This window comes from Dama dama, chromosome 5 (genome assembly GCF_033118175.1).
Source record: "Dama dama isolate Ldn47 chromosome 5, ASM3311817v1, whole genome shotgun sequence".
In the NCBI taxonomy this organism is placed as follows: Eukaryota; Metazoa; Chordata; class Mammalia; order Artiodactyla; family Cervidae; genus Dama; species Dama dama.
The window spans coordinates 116,547,830-116,570,372 of record NC_083685.1 but is presented as its reverse complement, the minus strand read 5'-3'; the positions used below and the strand labels follow the sequence as shown (position 1 = coordinate 116,570,372).

At 56.9% G+C, this 22,543-nt stretch overlaps 1 protein-coding gene across 2 annotated transcripts in view; it reads right to left on the bottom strand.

Annotated features, from left to right (window-relative positions):
- Positions 1 to 1,079: 1,079 nt before the first annotated feature.
- Positions 1,080 to 22,543, bottom strand: part of MRC2 (mannose receptor C type 2) — a 58,360-nt gene continuing 36,896 nt past the window's right edge. Inside the window, exons 7-30 of one of the 2 annotated variants that reach the window (XM_061144311.1) lie at positions 20,384 to 20,572; positions 20,114 to 20,268; positions 18,586 to 18,693; positions 15,764 to 15,879; positions 15,009 to 15,157; positions 13,990 to 14,207; positions 12,516 to 12,658; positions 11,080 to 11,182; positions 10,681 to 10,819; positions 10,534 to 10,569; positions 10,136 to 10,296; positions 9,982 to 10,049; positions 8,969 to 9,069; positions 8,536 to 8,672; positions 5,941 to 6,055; positions 5,659 to 5,822; positions 5,371 to 5,479; positions 4,652 to 4,890; positions 4,346 to 4,514; positions 4,097 to 4,246; positions 3,652 to 3,771; positions 3,223 to 3,402; positions 2,517 to 2,543; positions 1,080 to 2,416 (exon numbers count right to left, since the gene is read on the bottom strand). In XM_061144311.1, coding sequence (XP_061000294.1) covers positions 2,193 to 2,416; positions 2,517 to 2,543; positions 3,223 to 3,402; positions 3,652 to 3,771; positions 4,097 to 4,246; positions 4,346 to 4,514; positions 4,652 to 4,890; positions 5,371 to 5,479; positions 5,659 to 5,822; positions 5,941 to 6,055; positions 8,536 to 8,672; positions 8,969 to 9,069; positions 9,982 to 10,049; positions 10,136 to 10,296; positions 10,534 to 10,569; positions 10,681 to 10,819; positions 11,080 to 11,182; positions 12,516 to 12,658; positions 13,990 to 14,207; positions 15,009 to 15,157; positions 15,764 to 15,879; positions 18,586 to 18,693; positions 20,114 to 20,268; positions 20,384 to 20,572 — 3,320 coding nt within the window. In that variant the 3' untranslated portion in view covers positions 1,080 to 2,192. The remainder of the gene's footprint in view (positions 2,417 to 2,516; positions 2,544 to 3,222; positions 3,403 to 3,651; positions 3,772 to 4,096; positions 4,247 to 4,345; positions 4,515 to 4,651; positions 4,891 to 5,370; positions 5,480 to 5,658; positions 5,823 to 5,940; positions 6,056 to 8,535; positions 8,673 to 8,968; positions 9,070 to 9,981; positions 10,050 to 10,135; positions 10,297 to 10,533; positions 10,570 to 10,680; positions 10,820 to 11,079; positions 11,183 to 12,515; positions 12,659 to 13,989; positions 14,208 to 15,008; positions 15,158 to 15,763; positions 15,880 to 18,585; positions 18,694 to 20,113; positions 20,269 to 20,383; positions 20,573 to 22,543) is intronic. The other variant, XM_061144312.1, reaches the window with a different exon arrangement.

Here is a 22,543-nt window from a genome sequence, read left to right as displayed (position 1 = left end):
GTTGAAAAAAAAAAAAAATCACTAAGGCCAAACACGCATGCGCACACCAGCTCACCAGTTGCCGCAGAAAAAAACGATCCAAAGCACCGGCTGAAAAGGTCAACTAGCCGTTCACACTGACTTCCTGCTGGACCTGACATCCACATTCAGGCTTTCTGGGCCTGCCTTCAAGGCCTCGGGCAACCACACTCCAGCCAGCCTGGTCTCCCCACTGGTCATCTGAAGCACCAGGGACCCCGCGGCAGGACCCGCCCCCCTCCCCTTTGGCGTTCCCCAGCCCAGGACCTGGCCCGGATGCGTGCCCCACCTCCCACCCACCTCCTTCAGGTTCCAGCCTCACTGCCTCTTGAGAGACCCGCCCCAACCACCCAGCCCAAACCAGCTCCCCGCCCCTCGGCCTGCTTCAGGCCTTCACTGCACCCAGCGCGACCTGGCACAGTTGACCATCGTTGGCTGGCAAGGCTTCTCTGTTTGCAGCTCTAACTCCAGTTCAAACATCCTCAATGGAGGTGATGGTGGCGGGGGAGGTCCTGTGATCCACTCCTCTGCCTCAGGGCGGTTTCAGAGCCCACACTTCCCAGAGAGAAATGTGTACTCCCTTTCTTGTAGCTCAAATGCAGGTCTGTCTTGGAAGCATGGTGGTGTGGGGCCCCCACACGCTGATCTGGTCTGACAGGGGCACCTCACACGCTGGCCTGGGAGCCACAGCCCAGAGACAAGCAGTACCAGCTGATGTTTATGGGCAATTACAGCTCGAGCGCCAAGGCCCTGTGCAGACTGCTTTGCCCAGGTGATCTCACTTAATCCTCAACCTCCTTAAAGGAGCCCAGGAGGTGCGTCCTGTTCTCCCATTTTACACTTTGAAAGGGGAGCCAAGTTGCCCAAGCTCATGCCACTGTCCTTTGACTCCTGAATGCTTACTCTCACATGTATCCCCAGGAGCAGAAAGAAGGCTGGGGTCCCGTGACCCCGAGACAGAAGGAAAACAGATGCAAGCCCCCCAAAATAACATGTATCTTTGAAGCTGTATGAAGGACAAGACTCCCAACAAGACAAAGTGGGGACCCTTCTCTCTCAAGCCTCTTAAAGGTGTTTTATTTGTTTGCTTTTCTTTTATCTTTTTCTTTTAAAACAATAATGGCACATTAAAAAAAATTAAGAACTACAGAAAAGGACCATGTCTTGGAGTCTGTGTTCACACTGCCCTGGGCCGTGGCACCAGGACCGGTGATTCTAACTGGGGTTGCGGCCTCTTGGAAAGGTTCTGGGTGGGTCGTCTCCCCCACACAGGGGCCACTCCAGGGGGTTCAGGTGCCGCTCCTCTGGGCCCCCCTTAGAGGGTGCACCCCAGCTCCACTGACTCTGACCAACCACCTTATCTCTCTCCAAACCACAGCCAGGACCTGGAAACCTTAGGGAACTGACTTTGGTCCCCACAGGGGACTTTATAGGGACAGAGCCCTCCCCTGACCAGCAGGAGAAGACACCCCAGCCCAGCCCGGTTATCCCCAGGAGGTCAGGGTGTCTCTCCCTGGTCCTGTCTCCAGCCCAGCTGATACCACAGTGATGCTCCGGTCCTCAGTCCCGGCCCAGAACCCTCCCACCATGCCCTATGGCCACCCCAGCAGGCACACGAGTGACAAATGCTCAACCCCCCTGTGACCCCCACCAACAGCAAGAGAGGGCTCCCCAAACCCCAGGGCCCTGGCTCAGAAGGAAGGGCTGGGAGAGCAGGCGGGATGCAGGGCGGGGGGACGGGGGGTGGGGGGGCAGGGAGGATGTGGGGTGAGGAGCTGAGCTGCTAGGGTAGGGGAGAAGCGACAGAGGCCGGCTGAGGGCTCGGGGAGGCTCCTCAGACTCTGCAGCGAGAAGTGGGGAGGAGGGGTCCCAGGGTTGCGGCACAGGCCTGGGGGGTGGGGGCAGGGAGAAAGAGGCAGAAAGAGGCTCCCGTCCTGCCTCCAGTGACCATGGGGGTACAGGCCTGGGTGACAAGACCTTAGGGCACCCCCAAAAGGAAACGCCATGCTGCACTCAGCCAGGCCTCAGCCCAGCCCTCATGGGAGGGAGGGACCCCACCAGCCCAGGCCCTGCCAGCCCCAGCGGCTTCCCAGGGCGCCACCCACCCCCATAGGCCAACTGGACCACAGCTGGTGGGGGGCCCAGCCCCCCCGGCCCCACCCACGCCCTCCGCTCTACTCCTGTTGCTCGTTCATTTCCATGTCGGACACCAGGATGTTCTTCTCAGTGGCCTCGCTGGGGCCGGAGGAGCTGCGGCTGTAGCGGGCGCCCTCAAAGGCCCCACGCTCCACGCTCTGTCGCCGCCGGTAGAGAATCAGGGCGGCGGTCAGCAGGGCCAGGAGCAGGAGCACCGCCATCAGCACCACCACCAGGGCCGCGGGGTTCTCCGGGAGGGCTGCTGCGGCCGGAAGGACCCTCGGTCAGAAGCCCCGCCACGCCCGCCCGCTGCCCAGAATGACCGGGACCCGGGGAGAGGGCTAGTCCTGCCTGCCACTCACCTGATGGGGAGAAGTTGCTCGCCTCAGCTGTAGGGGAGAAGGGACCAGTTAACAACAGTGGTCGTAATAATATAGTAATAACAAGCAAACATGTAAGAACATATTCTGCAGTGCCAGACACTTCACTGGCTCATTTACTTCTCTCATAGGTACTCATATTATTTTTGTTGTTGTTTAGACGCAGAGTCGTGTCCGACTCTTCTGCAACCCCTTGGACTGTAGCCTGCCAGGCTCCTCTGGCCATGGGATTTCCCAGGCAAGAATACTGGAGGGGGTTGCCATTTCCTCCTGCAGGGGAATCTTCCCAACCCAGGGACTGAACCCCCATCTCCTGCGTTGGCAGGCAGATTCTTTACCACTGAGCCACCTTCGAAGCCCATAGGTACTTTTATTACCCCCATTTTACATATGAGTAGACTAAGGTCAGAGAGCTTGAGCAATTTACCCAAGGTCACAGAGTTGGCATATGGTTTGGCCTGGGCTCGAACCCCACATCCCTGCCTTTAACCACAACAAAATGACAGGTTTGCTGTCCACTGTGGCAATTTGCAGGAAGGGCCAGCCGTTGGTACAGACCCCGGTACAGATCCCGGAGGAGGGTCCCGGCAGCCCCAGGCCTATTGACTCCCTCCCATTCACTGTGTGGTTGCAGAATGAGCAGCGGCCCGGGGGCCCCCCGCCCCCCAGCACTAGATGTCCCCCGCACCTCGAGGGAGCTTGCAGACCACGCCCATGGTGATATTGGTGCAGGCGCCCGGGCGCCACAGCCCGCTGCTGCTCTGGATCCAGTAGCAACTGTTGTGGCTCAGCATGCTGGGGCCCAGGCCCGGGGGCCCCCAGTTGGAGTAGTTCACAGCTGTGTTGTCCTGCCAGACCAGGGTGCCCCCTGTGGGAAAGGTGGCATTGGGGGGGCGTTGCTGGGGATGGGGGCGGGGGGTGGGCAGCGACAAGGAGAAGCCGATGGGAGAGGAGAGGCCTGTTCTAGAAAAGCCCCGCCTCCCACAGATCCTCACCCCCCTCCCACAGGTCCGCACCCCCGACCCCTCCACCCTTCACCACCGGCCAAGCCCCAGGGGAGGGCCTCCCCCTGCAGCCTGAGGCCTGCCCCTCCTGACCTTATGCCCAGGGGACCCACCTTTGGGGTTGAAATTCATGCCCAGCCAGGCGCCCCGACTCTGGCCCTCAGAGCTCTGCAGATGCTCCCAGACAAACACGTTCTCCATCTCATCCAGGATGGACAGGACAGCGCCGCCCACTGGACACAAAGGAGGCCGACGTCAGGGCAGGCAAGTCTCCTGGGGGGTGGCAGAGCCCCCGGAGAGGCCCCGCCCTCTTCTCTGGCAGCCTGAGTAGAGGCTGGCGTGGAGACGTGCGTGTAACGGGGCGGGGGGGGGGCTACATTTACATCCATGTCCCGTCCCAGGTGGTCTGTGTGGATTGGGCCGTGAGGGGCACTGAGAGGTGAGTGCAGCCGACAAGCAGAGTGGGGCACGGGGACCACATTCGTGGGGTCTCTGAGCGCCCTCGAGAGGGGTCGCCACCCGGAACACCCAGGTGGGGGCGCTCGCGCCCCAGCCCACCTCTCTGGCAGCGCTGCAGCGCCTCCTTGTGGCCCAGCAGCAGCTCCATGTGGAAGGAATAGCAGTGCTCTCGGAAGGGAATCCAAGCCGAGTCCGCCAGCCCCTGGGGACAGCTCCCGTGGTAGCTTATTCGTCGCGGAGGAGGCGGCCCTGTGGCGGGGAAATGCAGGACTGAAGAAGTGACCCAGGGTCCTGCCGGGGTGGGCTTCCCCCTGGCCCAGCCCTCGGCCCCGGTGGACGGGCACTCACCGCCGTGAACGCCACACACAGCCCCCTGCAACTTGGTGTCGCAGCTGGTGGTGCGCCAGGCGCCATCCGTGTCCACGTAGGCGCAGCCCCCCGGGAGCTGGGGCTCCCCATCCTGCCAGCTCACGTAGCTCAGCGGCTCCTCCGAGACCCAGGAGTACCGCCGGGAGCCCTGGGCACAGGGGGCCATCAGGGCGGCAGCAAGGGGACCAGCCAGGACGGGGTCGGGGTGGGGGGGCCATGGAAGGCAGGGCGTCAGGAGGACACAGGGAGGGAGCTGGGGGAAGGGGGGCCCAGCCCGGTGCCCACCTCCTCACTGGCCAGCCCAATCCAGAGCGGCGTGCGCAGCCCTCGGGCGGCCTGAGTGAGGAAGGCCTGCGTGTAGGGGTCGAGCACGTGGGCCAGGCTGGCATTTCGGCTCTCACACAGCAGCAGGGCGTCGTGCCAGCGCAGCGGCTTCTGCAGCAGCCGGAAGGTGCCGTTGAGGTAGGAGAGCTCAGCGCCCGGGGCAGGGGGCGACGCTGCTGGGGATGGGCTCAGGGAGGGGTCTACAGGGAAGGGGGCAGGACTCAGGCCGGGCTCTGCTCCCCTCACCCCATCCCCAGGCATGAGGCCGAGGGGGAACAGCAGGCAGAGACCAACTCTCCTCTGGGCACAGTAACCGCCACTCACTGTTGTTATTAATATGTTCTTACTAGTAAAGGGATGAGCAATCTTGAGCCTGACCAGGAGCCCAGAGCCGAGGGACCCCTGCTCAGAGCTGCAGGAGCCTCAGATGCAGAACCATGGGGTCCCTGCCATGACGCATGCCCAGTGTCTTAGTTCTCCCTGGTCAGCCCTCCAAACCTTCCTCCTGCAACCCCTGGGTGCTCAGTGCCTGTCCCTCTGATTAGTGCCTGGCCTTTCTGCCCATCTGCTTCCCAAGCAGAGTGGTCCCCTGAGATCAGGGACCAGGCCTCATTCCTCCTGGCTCAGCCCACAGCATCCAGCCCTGGGCTGAGGTTTCCAGGCTCCTGGGTGATACCTACCTGTGGCCTTCTGGCAGATGAAGCCGTGGGTCTCCTCTGCACAGCTCCGGTCATCCCAGCGGCCGGTGAAGTGGGTTGAGGGGCTACGCAGGACCACCGCACAGCTGGTCTGGGGGGAAGGAGCCGCTCAGGGGAGCCCCAGGAGCTGCCTGCCTTGTGCCACCACCCCCGAAAGTCTGTACTATGAGCAAAGAGGTTGCAAGGGGGTCCCCAGGTGTGAAGACAAGTGCTGCGGGCCAGGGCAGGCTAGTGGGTGCAGAGGAGAGCAAGGGGCAGGGGCTTCCTCACCGGTATGTTGCCACTGGGAGCAGGGCTAGGGCCAGAGGGCTCCCCGGGGGCCCAGTTGGCATACTGCAGAGGCTCTTGCTCCACCCACTGGAAGTCCCTCTGTGAGGCATGGAGGCCAATCCAAAGGTCAAAGGTCACATCGTGCAGGCTGGCTGTGATGAACGCTGGTCCCCCAGGAGAGAGCGTGATGAGCCACAGGGCGGCAGCCCCGTCCTCACTCTGTTCTAGCCGCCTAGGGGGATGGTGTCAGAGGACTGGGGCCTCCCCCTGGGCTGGCCCTACCTTGCTCTAAGGGGTTTGCAATGGTGACCAGTTGGGCCTCTTGCTGTTCACAGGAGAACTGCGCCTCTGACCACTTCACCCGGTCCTGGGGGTCCTGGCCTTGGATTCGGAAACACTGTGGGGCGGAGGGGGAGGCATGACATCCAGCTCCCCCACCCTGGCCCCCACACCCAGAAGCTCCAACCCCTCAGCGCCAGGCCCTGGGGAGGCTGTGGGGGCTGGGAGAGAGAAACAGGAGAACCAGGACATCTGGGTCTCCTTGACCAAGGCTCCAATACCCTCCCAACCTGGCATGGCAGATTCACATACACTGGCCCACATCTGGGGAGTTTTAAAGTGGGAAGATTTCTCTGGGCCACCAAATGCTCCACCACCTATGACGGCAACCCCTGGGCCAGGCCTGGGGACAAGGTCTGTTTGGTTCTTGGCTTCATATACTTCAAAGGCTTTCAAAAGAATTATTGGTATCATTACAATGATGCTGACAAATTAAGAAAGGGACCGGTTACATATGAAATATATTGTTTTAGATTAGGTGGAAGAAGCCATAAGAATAAGTTTTTGGAACAATTCAATGACATGGAGAAAGACTCAAAATACAATACTGAGGAAAAAAAAGTTGGCTACAAAATTGTGCTATTTAGTATGATCTCAGTTACATGGAAAAAGTCAAGAAGTGGAATAAAAAATATTGATAGTGGTTATCTCTGGAGAGTCTAGATGAGTTTTAGTTTTTTTTTAAATATGAATAATACATCTTACTTTATTTTTTTTAAAGGCAGAAAAGGTGTATTATTTGCTTGAATAATCTGAAGACAGTGAGAGCTCCATGACACTATGAGCTGGCTGCACTCCAGTGCATGACAAAGATTTATGGATTGTGTTATCTAGTGTTAACTAATCTAATCCTCACAATTCGGTTAAGCAGTCTTTCAGTGTCCGGCAAAGAAGGCATGACTCAGAGCTCATACTAAGGATGCCAGGGAAAAACCACAAGGAAATAGCACACTTTCCTTCCTGGGATAAGCTCTTTCAGCCACTAGATAAAAACAATGAAGGTCTAATCAGGTTGGATGAATCAGCCCATGGGTCACTAACCACTCTTGGAAAGAAACTCACACTCTAGAAGGAACATTTTGAAAACATGTTTAGATGCACATCCATCCTGATTCTTTTGATTGCCTCAAACTCTCCTAGCTGTACACTCAAAATAGTTGGAAAGAGAATCTTCTAAATGTTGTTTTTAAAAAAATCTTCCAGAGACTTTTTTTAAACCTTCTCAATCAGTTCTTCTGAGTAGTTTATAAGGCAGATTCACTTAAATGCAAAAATTGATGAGCCAGTTTTTAAACAAAAATCGGCAGAAGGACTGAAAAATTTAATTGGCATTTAACTGGCAGAAGGACTGAAAAATGGAGAGAAGGACTTAGAAAGCCCAGCCAATGATAGATGAACTTCCTTCATCTTCATCTATTTGTCTTCGTTTTAAAGCAACCTTTTCATCTACAACAACCATTCAATCCATGTTCTAAAATAATTTGAACTCCAAACAAGACCTGTGAAATCTGAATCAGTGTCAGACCTAGATTTTTTAAAATAATAAAATATAGGGACTTCCCTGGTGGTCCAGTGGTTAAGAATCTGCCTGCCAATGCAGGGGACACAGGTTCTATCGCTGGTCGGGGAAAATCCCACATGCCACAGAGCAACTAAGTCCATGTACCAGAGCGAAGAATAGCCCTGACTTGCCACAAATAGAGAAAGCCTGCAAAGGTCCTGCAAAGGAGGACCCAGGGCAGCCAAAAATAAATAAAGAAATTAAAAATTAATAAATAAAAATAATGAAGTATATGTGATCACTTTGCTCTTATCAAAATTATTTAAAATAGTAACAATTATTATAATTGATAAATTGAAGAGTGAGCACAAAATGTTTTTCATACCACTAAAAGGAAAAATTTTGAAAACTTAAAAATACTGTTTTAAAATCTTTAGCTCAGGCTTTAGATTGTTTTGTTCTTGTGCATATTTTATTATATATGACAGCAGTCACATTAATATGGAAAGTGAAAGTGAAGTCACTCAGTTGTGTCTGACTCTTTGTGACCCCATGGACTCTAGCCTGCCAGGCTTCTCTGTCCATGGGATTTTCCAGGCAAGAATACTGCCATTTCCTCCTCCAGGAGATCTTCCCATCCCAGGGACTGAACCCCGGTCTCCCGCATTGTAGGCAGACGCTTTAACCGTCTGAGCCACCAGGGAAGTCCCAATATGGAAGTAAACACATATATTTACTTTTCCACACATATATATTTTGTATGTTCAACATTTTGTTTTAACAGGAGTTCATTATCAAGATGTTTGGTGACCAAGGATCTAGAAAACTCACCAAACTATATGGGCAACCTTGTTACTTGATGAACTGGAAGGTGTTACTACACTGAGTTAGTGTCCAAGGGGTCTAGCCCTGGTCCTGGGGCTGAGAAGGGGAGAGAGTGGTGGGTTCAGGCCAGAGGCCATGACTCTGATGTTGCCAGAGGGCCAGGACTCCTGAGGCTCAGCCTTCCCCTCAGGCGCCCCCTCCCTGCCCCCTACCTTGTTGAGGAACTGGCTCCAACCAGAGGGGCAGCCCCCTGTGGGCGGCGGGTCTGGGGGCTGCTGCTCTCTGGTGCTGTTGCGGCGCTTGCAGATGTAAGGCAAGGCTGTCATGCACCTCTGGTCCCCCCAGTCCTCTGTGAAAAGGGAACAGCAGTCACTCCAAGCGCGGGGCCAGGCTGCCAGTACCTGGCCTCACACCCTGAGGGGAGGCGGGGCTGGGGCTCGGGTCCTATGTCCAGCTCTGAACTCAAGTCCCCTGCGGTTGCTGGACAGGCACCGGCCCTCCTCTCTCTGGACCCAGCCCTTCTTGAGTTGGGCGAACAGAGAGGATGAGGAGAGACCGAGGGCCCCTGCCCAGGCTCACCTCGCTGCCCTGAACACCAACCCTCCCCTCGGCTTCTGCACCCTCTCTGCCCTACCCTGCCCTCACCTCGGCTGGCCATCATGTACACGCACTTCTTGTCCTTGCCGATGGGCCGAGGTTTGCCGGGGGCCCAGGAGATGAAGTTTATAACAGAACCATCTGTCCACCTGCAATGGCACAAGCAGGAGTGATCCATTACAGGGCACCAGGTTAGACCTCCCCTGAATGCAGAAGCGAGGGGGCAGAGACCAGGGCCCAAATCTAGGGGCTCAGGGCCACAGACTGAGGAGCGAGGCTACTGAGCTCAATGCAGCAGGAACCCAAGGACCCAGTGCCTTCAGGGAAGGCCCAGCCCCCCTGGGCATCCATTTCTCTAACTAGAAAAGAAAGTCTAAGGGTCCCAGAGCAGGAGTCCAGTGGCAACGCTGTGCTCAGACACTCATGTGCTCTCCTGGTCTTTCTGTGCCTCATGCCTAGTAGGTGAGCCGTGAACATGAAGAGGCCCCTCTGGACCATCATGTGTTCTTGCCCACGTCTTCAGTGGACCTTTTTCATGAGTGACCCCAGCATAATACAAACTGCTGTTATCTAGTGCCTAATAATGTGCTTCCCAGGTGGCTCTGTAGTCAAGAGTCCACCTGCCAATGCAGGAGACACGGCTTCAATCCTTGGGTTGGGAAGATCCCCTGGAGAGTAGCAACCCACTCTGGTATTCTTGCCTGGGAAATCCCATGGACAGAGGAGCCTGGCGGGCTACGGTCCACGGGGTCCCAAAGAGTCAGACACAACTGAGTGAATAAACAACAATGTGCTGGATGCAGCATGGAGGATTCAGACACCTAATTTTTAGTCCTAAGGACAACCCTACCAGGCAGGCCTCACTGTTTCATTTTCTGGTGAGAAAACCGAGACAGGCCCAGAAAGGTTAAGTCACTTGCTCAAGGCCACACAGCCTGCAAGGGGCAGAACTGGATTCAAAACCCAATCTGTCTCTTGAGTGCGATGCTGCCTCTTATTTCCAGCCTGGGTCCCTGCTAGCCATCCACGCATGCGCCCCACCGCCCGGCCGGGGCTCCCACCTGAAGCGCCCGTCGCTCTCTGAGGTGTGCAGGCCGGTCCACCAGTGCTGCTCCTGGCCCCGAGAGAACTGGGGAAGCCGGGCAGGCAGGTGAGGGTTGGCAGGGCCTTTTCCCTGGCTCCCGGGCTGCCCTCCCTGCTTGCTGGCATGCCCACCTTCTGCAGGTTGTGCCCCAGGAAGTCCAGCTCGGCCTGGCTGTGCACTGAGACCAGTTCGGCCTGGAACCACGTGCAGATGCGCTGCGCCTGCGCCCACGTGGAGTGGTGCTCGAAGAACTTATACTCAGCCTCCTGGAAACGCAGCCATTCCCGCCGGCCTGCGGGGGCAGCGTGGGGGTGGAGTCCAGGCTGCGGCTGCCTGCCCGCCCCGCCCACAGAGGACAAGGCGGGTTCAGGGCAGCCAGGGCAGGCGGGCCTGCGAGCCCATCTGACCCGGATAATGTGCCCCGATCCCCTTTTCCCTCGGCTCAAACCCCTAACCCCCTTCCTTCTGTCCTGGTTAAGCCCTGCCCCAGCCGGCCGCCACGGGGAGCAGGATGGACAGGAAGCCTCACCTTGCGGGCTGACGTCAGGCTCCCGCACATCCGTGCCTATGGGAACAACAGGGACAGACACGCTGCAGCGAAGGGAGACCCTTCCTTGGACCCCGGGCCCTGCCGCCCGTCATCCCCTGCCGGGTCCAGCAGCGCCGCCCCACCAACCTCGAGGGATCTTGCAGATCCAGTCCAGCTGCGTCTCGCACTGCATGGCCACCCACTGCAGGGAGGCCAGGTCGAGCACCGTGCAGCCGCGGATGTTGTCATCGTCGTGCCGGCTCCGGTCGAAATTGTGGTAAGAGAACTGGTGACGTCAGAGGGGGAGAGGGGACTCAGGCACCAGGCACAGGCTGCCCCCACCCCCAGAACAAACCAACGAGAGGCCTGGCATAAGCTGGGACCACCTCCCCCCCCCCAAACCTGGGCTAGGCACCCTTCACCAGCCGGCCCTTGCCATAGGCCCTGCCCCTACTGAACCTTGCGCACCTTCAAAACGCCACGCCCACTCTGAAAGGCCACGCCCACACCCAGTCCACCTGCCCCGCCTCCTCCAGGCCCCCTCACCCCAAGTCCATCACTCCAGCGCCAGCTCTGCCCGGCTCCGGGGTCTCGACGGTTCAGGCCGATCCAGAACCAGTGCTGCTCGTGGATCTCGGGCTCTGATTCACTTCAGCACAACCCGGGGGTGGAGACAGAAGGCATGGGGAGGGTGAGAGTTGTAGGGGAATCCTTGCAGCTGCGACTCGGGCAGTCCTGAGGGCCTTGAGGTTCTCTAGGGTTCACACTGAAAACACTGTTGAGGTCACCCTAAAATATCTTCGAGAGAACTGGGCCAGCTGGGCCGGGCACCCAGCTGAGGGCAGGGGGCCTGGCCCCTTCCACTGCTGCCCTTTGGGGAGGGTATGCCCCGCCAGCAAGTCTGCAGACTTTCACTTTAGGAAGTACACAGGGGCAGTGTACAGACCTGAGGCCGTGGACTCAAATACAGCTCGATTCCAGTCCGAGGTCATCCCTGGACCAGCTAGCTCTGTGACCTTGGGCAAATAACCCAACCTCTTGATCAGCCCACAAGGGATAATGTCTACTTTGTAGGGTCGAGGAGAGCATTGAATGTGGGTTCAATGTTTAGTGTAGTCTCTGGCACACAGGGAGAAGCGATCAACATGGGCTATAATAATCACTAGTCAAATAATATCATTGTGCTGTTTGCTGGGAGGAGACGTCCCTGGAATTAAGATCTCAGGAAGCCTGGATCCATTTGGATGTTTCCCAAGGCTAAGGGATGATGGGGTTGTGTGTCATAGGAACCCACGGGACAGAGACTGGGTTCTGGGGGAACCCCCATGGGTAAATGCTCACTTTTGCAGCCTTTCTCGTCCTGTCTCTCAGGGGAAGCTGTTTGAGAAGTATGGTTTATTATGGGATGGTGTAGGGTTACAGGATGGGGGGCACTCACTTGGATAAGCTTCTAGGAGATTTTGCCATGGAGAAGGAAAGATGGTAAGGATTAGGGTTGTATGTGTGCTCAGTCAGTCACATCTGATTCTTTGTGACCCCATGGACTATAGTCCACCAGGCTTCTCTGTCCTTGGGATTTCCCAGGCAAGAATACTGGAATGAGTTGCCATTCCCTTCTCCAGCGGAATCTTCCCCATCCAGGGATTGAACCTGCGTCTCCTGTGTCTACTGCACTGCACGGGGATTCTTTACTGCTGAGCCACCAGGGAAGCCCCTAAGAGTCAGGGTTAGGTTTGTGTAATCTGTGAGTCCGAGAGGGTGCTGTTGGCTCAAATGAGCAACACGGGGTCTCCGACTCCAGCGAGACCAGGGTTACGTAAGTGGGGACAGGACAGGCCTGGCACTAGCAGTGGACACACAGGTCATTCCAAGCCCTGGACAGACCTCTCTGGGGTCACCTTCACCCTGCCCACTGCCCCGTGTCCAGCAAAACCAAGAGCCCCACACACAGTGCACGTGGGCCACCGCCTTAAGCTCAGTACCCGAAGATCTTGTTGAGCATATTGGCCACAAAGTGCTCCTCTTCATAGCTGGCCAGGCTCAGCAGCTGGGCCCCCAGCTCCTGGCAGGCCCCCTGGGCCTGGACCCAGGTCTTCTTGTCCTGCAGCCGCTCCGAGCTGAACACCTGCAGGGGTGGAGTCCAAGCTGTCCCTCTGGCCCGCCGCCCCACCGGACGCCTGCCCTCCCAGGACCTGAGTGGGGAGGGGGCTGGGGCTGCACTGGGCAGGGAGTCGAGGCCAGTTAAGACAGCCCTGCTCATCAGAGAGGGGGCCCTGGCGGAGGAAAACTGGTGCAGGCACCTCCCAGAGACAGTTTCGATGACCAGTGGGGCAATCAGGGCTCTTATCCCCCAGAGCCACAGTGTGCTGTGGGCAGGGCCCTCTGCTCCCAGGACCTCAGCATCTTTCTATAAGACAAGACCCTGGACTACCTCAGTGGCTCCAAAACCCAGCCAGGTTTAAAAACACAGATTACCAGGCCCCACCACAGCCCACTGAATCCCCATCTCTATAGTGACAGCCTGGAAGATTTTTCAATTTTTTTAAACTGAAGAACTCCTGTACTTTGGTTTAAAACCTTGATTTACAATGTTATGTTAATTACTGCTGTATAGCAATGTGATTCAGTTATAAATATATATATGTGTGTGCGTGCTAAGTCGCTGCAGTCATGTCCTATTCTTTGCAACCCTATGGACTGTAGTCCGCCAGGCTCCTCTGTCCATGGGATTCTCCAGGCAAGAATACTGGAGTGGGTTGCCATGCCCTCCTCCAGGGGATCTTCCTGACCCAGAAATTGAACTCAAGTCACACTATGTTTCCTGCAGTGGCAGGCAGGTTCTTTACCACTAGTGTTACCTGGGAAGCCCATAAATATATATAGATTCTTCTTTAATATCCTTTTCCATTATGATTTATCATAGAACATTGAATATAGTTCTCTGTGCTATACAGTCGGATCTTGTTATTTACCTAATAACAACAGCTTATATCTGCTAACCCCAACCTCCTCTTCCATTTCTCCCCAACCCCCTTCCCTTGGCAACCACCAGTCTCTTCTCTACGTCTGTGATTTTGTTTCTGTGTCATAGATAGGTTCATCTGTGTCACATTTTAGATTCCACATATAAGGGATCACATATAAATCAGGCTCCCTGGGCAATTCTAAAGAGCTGCCAGCCTGGCCCCAACATTTGAGCGTCTCTAAAACTGATGGTCTCTGGGGGTTTTTCAATTCCTCAATTGTTTATTGAGCATCTGCTATGCACCAGGCCTCAGAGGACACTGACAAGAGTTTCAACAGAAAGGACCTAAGGGGAAAAGTTTCTCTAGGGCCCACCTGCTTGGATCATGGCTGGGTCCCACCAGGACCACGCCCCCCCATCCCCCCCACCCAGGGATGCTGTCTCTTTGCTCTCGTTTCTCTTCTCCACCCCGAGGCCCACAGGCTGCCTACCTTATAGCAGTGCCGGAGTTTGGGATCTGAGCCCCAGCCCTGGGGACAGGCGCCGGTGAGGCTGGGCGTGGGGTCTGGCCCGGGCAGCTCAGGCGTCACGGGCGTGCCCAGGCTCTGGCGGCAGATGTAGCGAGCCCGGAACGATGTGCAGTTCTTCACCTCCCACAGCCCCATGGCGCTGCCCGTGGCCAGGGCCACACAGCCCCCACGGCTGTACCCTGCAGGAGGGAGGGGGAACCCACACACTGAGCCCTCCCTCATATCCCTGAGGGGCACCTCCATGGCCCCCACACGGGGAGCCAGCTGGGCCATCTCTGCAGGGACACGCGCTGCGGGGTTGGGGGCGGCGGGGCTGGAGAGCAGGAAGGAAATGGAGGCAGAAGCCTCACTCTACGTTGACTCCTGTGAGATCTTAGGCAAGTTGCTTAACCTCTCTGAGCCTGTTTCATCATCTACTCCAACTTTGAAAGGGCTTAAAAAAGATAACAGTGACTCGCGGTTAAGAATCTGCCTTCCAAGGGATGTGGGTTCCATCCCTGGTTGGGGAACTAAGATCCCACATGCCGTCGGGCAACTAGAGAAGCCTGTGTACTGCGACCACTGAGCCCGTGATGAAGACCCAGCACAGCCAAAAAAATAAATTAAAAAAATAAAAGATTTATAAAAAATGCTTTAAGATAATAAATGTGAAATGGAATAATAGCAAGCACTTGTCCTATGCCCACTATTCCAAGGGCTTTACATATATTAACCCATTCAAGCCTCACGTCAACCCTGTGAGAAAAGTACCATTATCCCCATTGGACAGATGAGGAAACTGAGGCTCAAAGATGGGCAACTAATAAACTGCAGTCAGGACCTGAGCCAGGCATTTCAGTTCTGGAGCCCATCCTTCTAACCATAGCACCACACTCTATGAATTCAGTCTCCTATGAAGCTCTGGGTCTCGGTCATGGCAGGGGTGACCCTCCCAGCTTCACCAAGGCGCCACCAAGAAGGGGGCTGAGCGAGGGGCTCACCGGGCTGGTCCCGGTTCCAGTGGGTGTACATGACCTCGTCCCCGCTGAGCCAGCGGAAGGAGCCGGTGAAGTTGAGGTCCTGCAGGGCCGTCCAGAAGTACTCGCCATCCCAGTTGTAGATGAGGCTGCTGACAAAGGCCTGCTCGAACCTGCGGGAGACAGGCTGGTCAAGGCAGGCAGCTCAACCCCCACCGCTCCCAGGGCTCCAGGCCAGACGCCCTGCTCCGGGAGCCTGGGTGCTGCACCCCATCAGAAACTTGCTCAGGGAAGTGGGGACCCCTGGGGAAGCTGCAGCTGACACAGCTGACCCCCGCTGCTGTCTGCATCTCCACGCCTTGCTGAGAGAAAAATCAGACACAGCCAACTCTTGCCTGGAGAATTCCAAGGACAGAGCAGCCTGGCGAGCTACAGTCCATGGGATCGCAAAGAATAGGACAAGACTGCAACTCACTTTTCAAGGCCTCTTTGGGGCATCCATCCAGCCCACACGGAGGCCTGTTCCTGTCCCCCCCGGCCCTCACCCCCGGCCCTCACCCCCGGCCCTCACCCCCGCCCCAGGAACTGCCCCATGCTGGGGTCACTTAATAAACAAGAGTCATTCTTATGATAATGTTAGAAAAAGGCCCTGGAGACAGTTGAAGCTCAAAGGGACTCAAAGCTCAAGTCCCTCTGCACTTGACGGCAGGATGCTGGCCTTTCTGGTGGAGGGACCGCATTCGACCAGGACATCGGGGCGGGCTGGTCCCCCCTCATACCTGTTGGTGATGGTGACCAGCTGAGAGCCGTGGTCGGTGCAGAGGCGCCGGGCCTCGCTGTAGGTCACCGGGTCCTCTCCCAGCCAGTAGCAGGAGGGGCTGTGCCACGTCCAACCCTGGCTCAAGAGAGTGGGCAGAAAAGTGGGTGTCTGGGGGAGGGCTGCTTCTCTCTCACCCCTAAATCCCGGGGTGGGGATGCCAACAGCGGCACCACTTAGCTTTCTGCAGGCTTGGGCACAGGACCGAGGGGGCTGGTTTGGCCCCAGAGCCGGCTGTTCCTATGCTGTGTCTGCACTGTGCCATGCCACACTGCCCTGCCCACCATCACCCACAGCTGCGAGGTTCGGAGTGGATGCGTGGCCCAAGGGAGGCAGCCAGTCACCCGGCCTATGGCCTGGCCAAGAAAGAGGAGTGGCCCACTGGACTCCTCTCTTGGGTATTTGAACCAGGAGACGTATTGGGAAAACTGCCAGCTGGCTGGGAAATGACAGCTGAAAAGCTGGGAGAGCGGCCAGCAAGTGGAGGGGGCTGGTTGATCCTCAGGGGCCTGGAGAAGCTGGAGTAATGGAATGGAGGCGGCGCCCGCCTGAGGGCGGTGGGGGCGGAGAACAAACCCGCAGTGAGGGGCAGCAAAGTTGCAGCAGACCGCCCTTCCTTCATGGCTCGCTTGCAACCCGCCCCTCCACCCGCCCCAGAAGACCAGGGAGGCTTTACCCCACCAACCCGCGGCCCCTTGGGTAGCCCTGAGGGCCTCTCCGCCCCTGCCTTGCAGACGAGGACCTGAGGCTCTGAGACATTATATGGCTTGATTTTGTACAGACAGTACAGGTGGAGCCCAGGCCTGAACCCACGCCACAGACACTGTGTCCCTCCCCGCCACAGCCCTGCTCCTCCTAAAATGACCCCAGGTGCCTACCAGGGTCTTAGCCTCCAGCAGGCCTTCAGGTGGGATACCTGGGGGGTGGGGGCTGGAGCCCGGGAGAGAGGCGAGGCGGGGGGAGGGGGGCGGCCCTCTGGGCAGGAGCCAGTTCAGAACAAGCTGGTGTGTGTATATGTGTGCTTATGTATGTGTAGATGTATGTGTTTAGTCATATGTATGTGTGCGTACATGTGTATGTGTGTTTATGTGTGTAGGTGTCCATGATGTTTAATCTCTGAGTCATGTCCAACTTTTTGCGACTCCATGGACTGTAGCCCGCCAGGCTTCCCTCTCCATGGGATTTTCCAGGCAAGAATACTGGAGAAGGTTGCCATTTCCTAGTCCAGGGGATCTTCCCAACCCAGGGATCGAACCCACATCTCTTGCATTGGCAGGCGGATTCTTTACCACCGAGCCATCAGGGAAGCCCGTGTGTGTGTGTATGTGTGTGTTTATGTGTGTGTATGTGCCTATTGTGTATGTGTGTATGAATGTGTGTTTATGTGTGGATATGTGTGTTTGGGGGGCTTCCCTGGTGGCTTGGACAATAAAGAATCTGTCTGCAATGCAGGAGATCTGGGATCAATTCCTAGGTTGGGAAGATCCCCTAGAGAAGGGAATGGCAACCCACTCTAGCATTCTTGCCTGGAGAAATCCATGGACAGAGGAGCCTGGCGGGCTACAGTCCATGGGTCACAAAGAGTTGGGCACGACTGAGCGACTAACACTTTCTCTTCATTTTCATATGTGTGTGTTTACGCGTGTATGTATATGTGTGTCTGGGGGGTGGGGCACAGATCCCCATATTCCAGCAGGACTGTGCTAAGACCCCTGGCTCTCCTGGGGTGTTAACCATGGCGGCTCAACAACCCCCCACCCATTCCAGGCTGGCCCTGGTGCGGGGCAGTTAGTAATAGCCCCTCTGCCTCACCCAGCCTGGTCAGAGCCCCCCGCCAGCCCCTGACCACGCTGGCCCCCACACTCTTCAGCCCGGCCCCGTGTGCTCTCCCTTCCTCCCCACTGGAGCTCATGCCTGCGGGCATTTCCTGCTCTCCCCCTAGGGGAGAGTTTGGGGTGCAGGTGGGTGGGTGTGATAAGGGGCTTAATCCAAAGGAAAACAGAGTGAGGAACCAGACTGGCAGTGAGGGGCTGGCAGAAGGAACGTGGCTTCGGCAGAGGGAGCCGCCAGGGGCCCAAGCACCACAAAGTGGCCTTTATGAGCAGCCTGCCCACTTAGTCCTCACTGCTCACATCCCTGCTTGTCGGGGCGGCAGCGGTGTGGGGGGGGCGGGGGGCGGGAGGCACAGGGCTGAAGGAGGGAAACAGGTCAATCACTCGCCCTCACCCTCACTCACACCCTCTCTCCCCAACTCATTCATTCCCCCATTCAGTCCTAATCCCTCCTCTCCTTAGGGCTGGAGCACAGGGAGGGAGACCCAGGATGGCCTGGTCCCCGCCACCACCACCCCCCCCCCCGCCCCCAGGAGAAAGACAGACACACGCTGTGTCCACCGCTAGTGTGCGTGCCAGCAGACGGGTGGGAAAGCGGGGGGTAGGGTAGAGGGAGGGTACACAGAGGAGACCTAGGTGGTCCCCAGCAGCCTCCACGAAGGTGATGACTGGACCAGTCTTGAGGGTGGGGGGCCCGCCCACTCCCACCTCCAAATTCTCTGTGGCTTTCCATGGAGAGGGGGCTCAGGGTTGGGGTGGGGTGAGGAGCTCCGCTTCCTCCCTACAGCCTCCCACCCCCACCCACCTCATCCTGTATCACTCCTGGACGGAGCAGTTTGGAGGGCGGGAGAAAGGGAGGGTGCCACAGGAGGCTGAGGATTCCTCCTGCCCTCCTGCCCCCGGGAGCCCCTCTGGCTGGCCCCACCCGGGGCAGCTCCAGAAGCACCCTCACCTTCCGACAGCCGTGGTCCTCCTCCGCGGCCCCCTGGCTCAGCTGGCCCGCCTTCTTGCAAATGGATGGCAGGGACTGGTTACAGGGACTATCGTTCCAGCGACCTTCCTAGGGACACAGGGTGAGGGGCAGTGTCAGTCTACCTGCCCCAAGTCTCCCAAACCTGGCCCTGCCTCTGACTTGCTGGGTGATTCTGAGCAAGAAGCTTGACTTCTCTGTGCTCCATGGTGGAAAACGGGGGATGTGCAGGATTAGTGCTATAAGCCTCACTAGGCTGATGTGAGCACACACAGGAGCTGTGCCAATGCCTCCAAACTTTGACAAGCACTGTCAAAATGGAAAAGGTGCTCTTTTAAATTAGCTCACTTCATAAAGACCAAGGACACCACGCTGGCTAAGACCATTGGCAAGACAGATGAGATTCCCAGTATGGCAAGGTGTCCAGTCAGTACTTGCAGATCCAGGGCAAGCAGAGGCTGTGTGCCCAGACCCTCCCCTCGCTGATGGAGCTGAAGAGGAACTCAGTCCTCATCTCCTCCTCAAGGCCTTAGCGCTTCTGTGTTCAGTGCACCCAGCCAGCAGTTTCTGTCTGCCTTGAGCGCCATCCAGAGGGCAGAGGTGTTTGTGTGTCTCAGCCCCCAGGAAAACGCGCAGTATTTAGCAGATGCTCAATAAAAGCATGCGTTTTCAGTCGTGTCCGACTCTACAATCGCACAGACTATAGCCCGCCAGGCTTCTCTGTCCGTGGAATTTCCCAGGCAAGGATACTGGAGTGGGTAGCCATTTCCTAACTGTTCATCAACTTTTAAAGAGCATCCTCTAAGCCAGATGCCTCTAGAGTCCCTGGCAATGTTGGTTGTATCTCAAGGTAGAATGTCCTCTCTGTCTCTGAGGAAGGCAGTCTGTCCTACAGTTTTGTCTTAAGGAACAGACTTAACTCTGTTTGAAACCCTGTTATCAATTCCTTCATCCGCCCACACTGTCTGAGCCACAGCCATGGCCAACAGTCACAAGGCCACCATTTCTTCAGAGGACAGGACCCCAGGCTGGGGTAGGGCTTGCAGGGTGCAGTCCTGCCTGGGGAGCTTGTCACATAATGTGGGTTCTGACGCCACCTGCTGGCGGGGAAGTGCAGCCCGCAGGGGACCAAGGTCGCTGCCAGGCGACAAATGTCCAAAGGTTTCATTTAACTCCTTTAATCCTCATGAAGACCCTCTGAGGTTGGCACCTTTAGAGTTCCACTGACAGTTAGGAAAACTGAGGGTAAGGAAACTCAGCTAAGGAAACCGAGGCACAGAGAGGTTAAGTAGCTTGCCCAAGATGACCCAGCTAGTTGGAGGTGGAAAGGAGATTCAAACCCTGGCAATCTCTCCAAGCGGAAGGGAAGGAGACACGATGGGGAGAGGGGACTTCCGAGAGGCAAGGGGGTGGTGTCACAAGCAGGAGCCAATAATGGGACATCCTTCAGCTGCGGCGGCACGGGGAGGCTGGGTCTGGGGGCCCTGTGATAAGGAGAGAGGGTTCTTACCGGCCCCCAGATGGTGACACAGTCCTCCAGGCTGTCCCGGAAGTTGTTGGGCTCAAAGGGGTGCCAGTGGGTGAAGCTCACGAGGCTCCCGTCGGACCACTCAAAATTCATCTGAAGTTTCAGGTCGTTAAGACCAATCCACAGCTCCTCCACCTCTGGGGGGGTGCGGCAGGGGAGAGGGGACGTCAGGAGGTCGGCCTTCTCCACCGGCAGGGGAGGCGAGGACAGTGCCTGAGCCCCCGGGACGGGCTTGGGGAGGCAGCTCCTCACCCTGTTTGATCTGCTTGGTGATGAACTCCAGCTCCGCCATGCTGTGGATGCTGAGCAAGTCGCCCCCGCCCCGCAGGCACATCTTCTTGGACTCCTGCCAGCTGCGCTTCTCAGCCTGCAGGCGGTAGCAGTGGCCCTGGAAGGCCTGCCAGCTGGGCTCACACTCCACCTTCACGTTGGCCCACACATCTGCGGAGACCAGAGAGGCCGCTGCTCGGGGGCCGAGACGCCCAGCATGGGCTCGGACCCCCTGGGTGTCAACACAGACAGGGCCCTGAAGTCCACCTCCTCCCCAAACGTGTCTTAGATCCAACTCTTCCCACCAAGACAGGTCTGAGTACCGAAGGATGTTGAAAAGACAAAACCCTCAGGGCAGCTGGAGTCCCGGGAGGTGGTGGCAGATTCCACTCAAGACAAGATGACCCCTCCTGCCGGGGCTCTCAGAGGAAAAGATGGATGGAGACTCAGGACAGAACTGCTCCAGGAGCCTCAGTTTCCTCCTCTGTAAAATGGGGCTTCCTGCTGTAAGATTCCAGCTTAGTTCATGTCCACCTCACTTAATAAACGACACTGCCGACACGGTCTCAAAGGACATCTATGGGGACTTCCCTAGTGGTCTGGTGGCTGAGACTCCAAGCTCCCAATGCAGGGGGTCCTGGGTTCATTCCCTGGTCAGGGAACTAGATCCCACATGCTGCAACTAAGAGTCTGCATGCCACAACTAAAGATCCTGTGTGCTGCAACTAAAAAAAAAAAAAATACCCACATGTCACAACAAAGATTGAAGGTCCCACCTGTCACAACTAAGATCCGGTGCAGCCAAATAAATAAATATATTAAAAAAAAGAAAGAATAGAACACTATGGAGCAGGGCCCCATCAGTCCAGGATGAAGCAAGTGGGGAAACACACGCCCCTCCCAGGTCAGCAGCTCATGAAGTCACTGCCGCGCGGCAGGCATCTGCTGGTTGAAATTTGTGCTCACATTCCCTCCCCCACCCCCTTTCCTCTCCCTGAACCCCAGGGCTGAGAAACCGACCAGTCTTGGGCCCCTCCTCACCCCCATCTCCGTGCATTTCAAGTTCACCCTCTAGGGATTGGGGTCCCAGGGCAACTGATGCAAACAAGCTCTCACTTGGGCCTTGGCAAGAGAAAACAGGACTTCATCAAACCACCCACAACATCGGGCTCGGGCAGGATTCTGCCTGGCTGGGCAAGAAAGCATGTACCCACTTGAAGCAGCGCCCCACTGGGATCCACTCCATCCTGGGAGATGCTCCAAGGACCGGCCATACTGTCTCTGGCAGACCCGGCAAAGTGGGGAGGGCTGAGCACCTGAGCGGGCTCCCTCAGTGGCTCAAGACCTGTCAATCATCTCTTGTCAGCAGCTGAGCTAAGACCTGAGGCTGCCACCTGGACAGAAGAGTTTGGTGGGAGGGAGGAAGCTCAGGAAACGTGGACGCTGCAGGGGCCCGATGGTGCCTGCCTCTGAAATGACATGCTTCGAGTGATGAGTGCTGGAAGGCAGGACCCACCCAAGAAACTGCTTAGAAAATAACACCTTGGGACTCCCCTGACGGTCCGGGGTTAAGATCCTGTGCCTCCACTGCAGGGGGCGCGGGTTCCATCCCAGACTGGAAAACTAAGATCCCACATGCCATGCAGTGCAGCCAAAAGGAAAAAAGAAAATACGCCTCATGCAGAGAGATGTGGGGTGAAAGAGGAAATCCAAGGCTAGAGACATATTTGCAGGTCCGTGAGGCCTCAGGGGAGGGCTCCCCACGGCAGCCACGCTGGGCAGATCCAGGGTACAGAGGACTTCATGAGGAGCCAGGCCTGAAGTGGGCCACAGGGGCAAGGCCTGCCCACACCAGCCCCGTGACCCTCCTTTCTTCGCCTGCCCCAGGCTCCCCCGTGTCCACCCCCAGGAGGAGGTGAGGTGCCCTCAACGTGGGCACCAATGCTTTAAACCTTTGCTCCTGATTCCCTAGGGGATGAGGGGAGAGATCAGTGGCCAATGGCCCTGAATCCACCTTTGGCAAGACTTGAATGGTCAGAAGCAAACGTCCGCTCTGTAAGCTCTACACTTTGTGTTTCGTGAATTTCTGTTTTGTCTTGCTGTATGTTCTTTACACAAATCCCCTCCTCACCCCATGGTGAC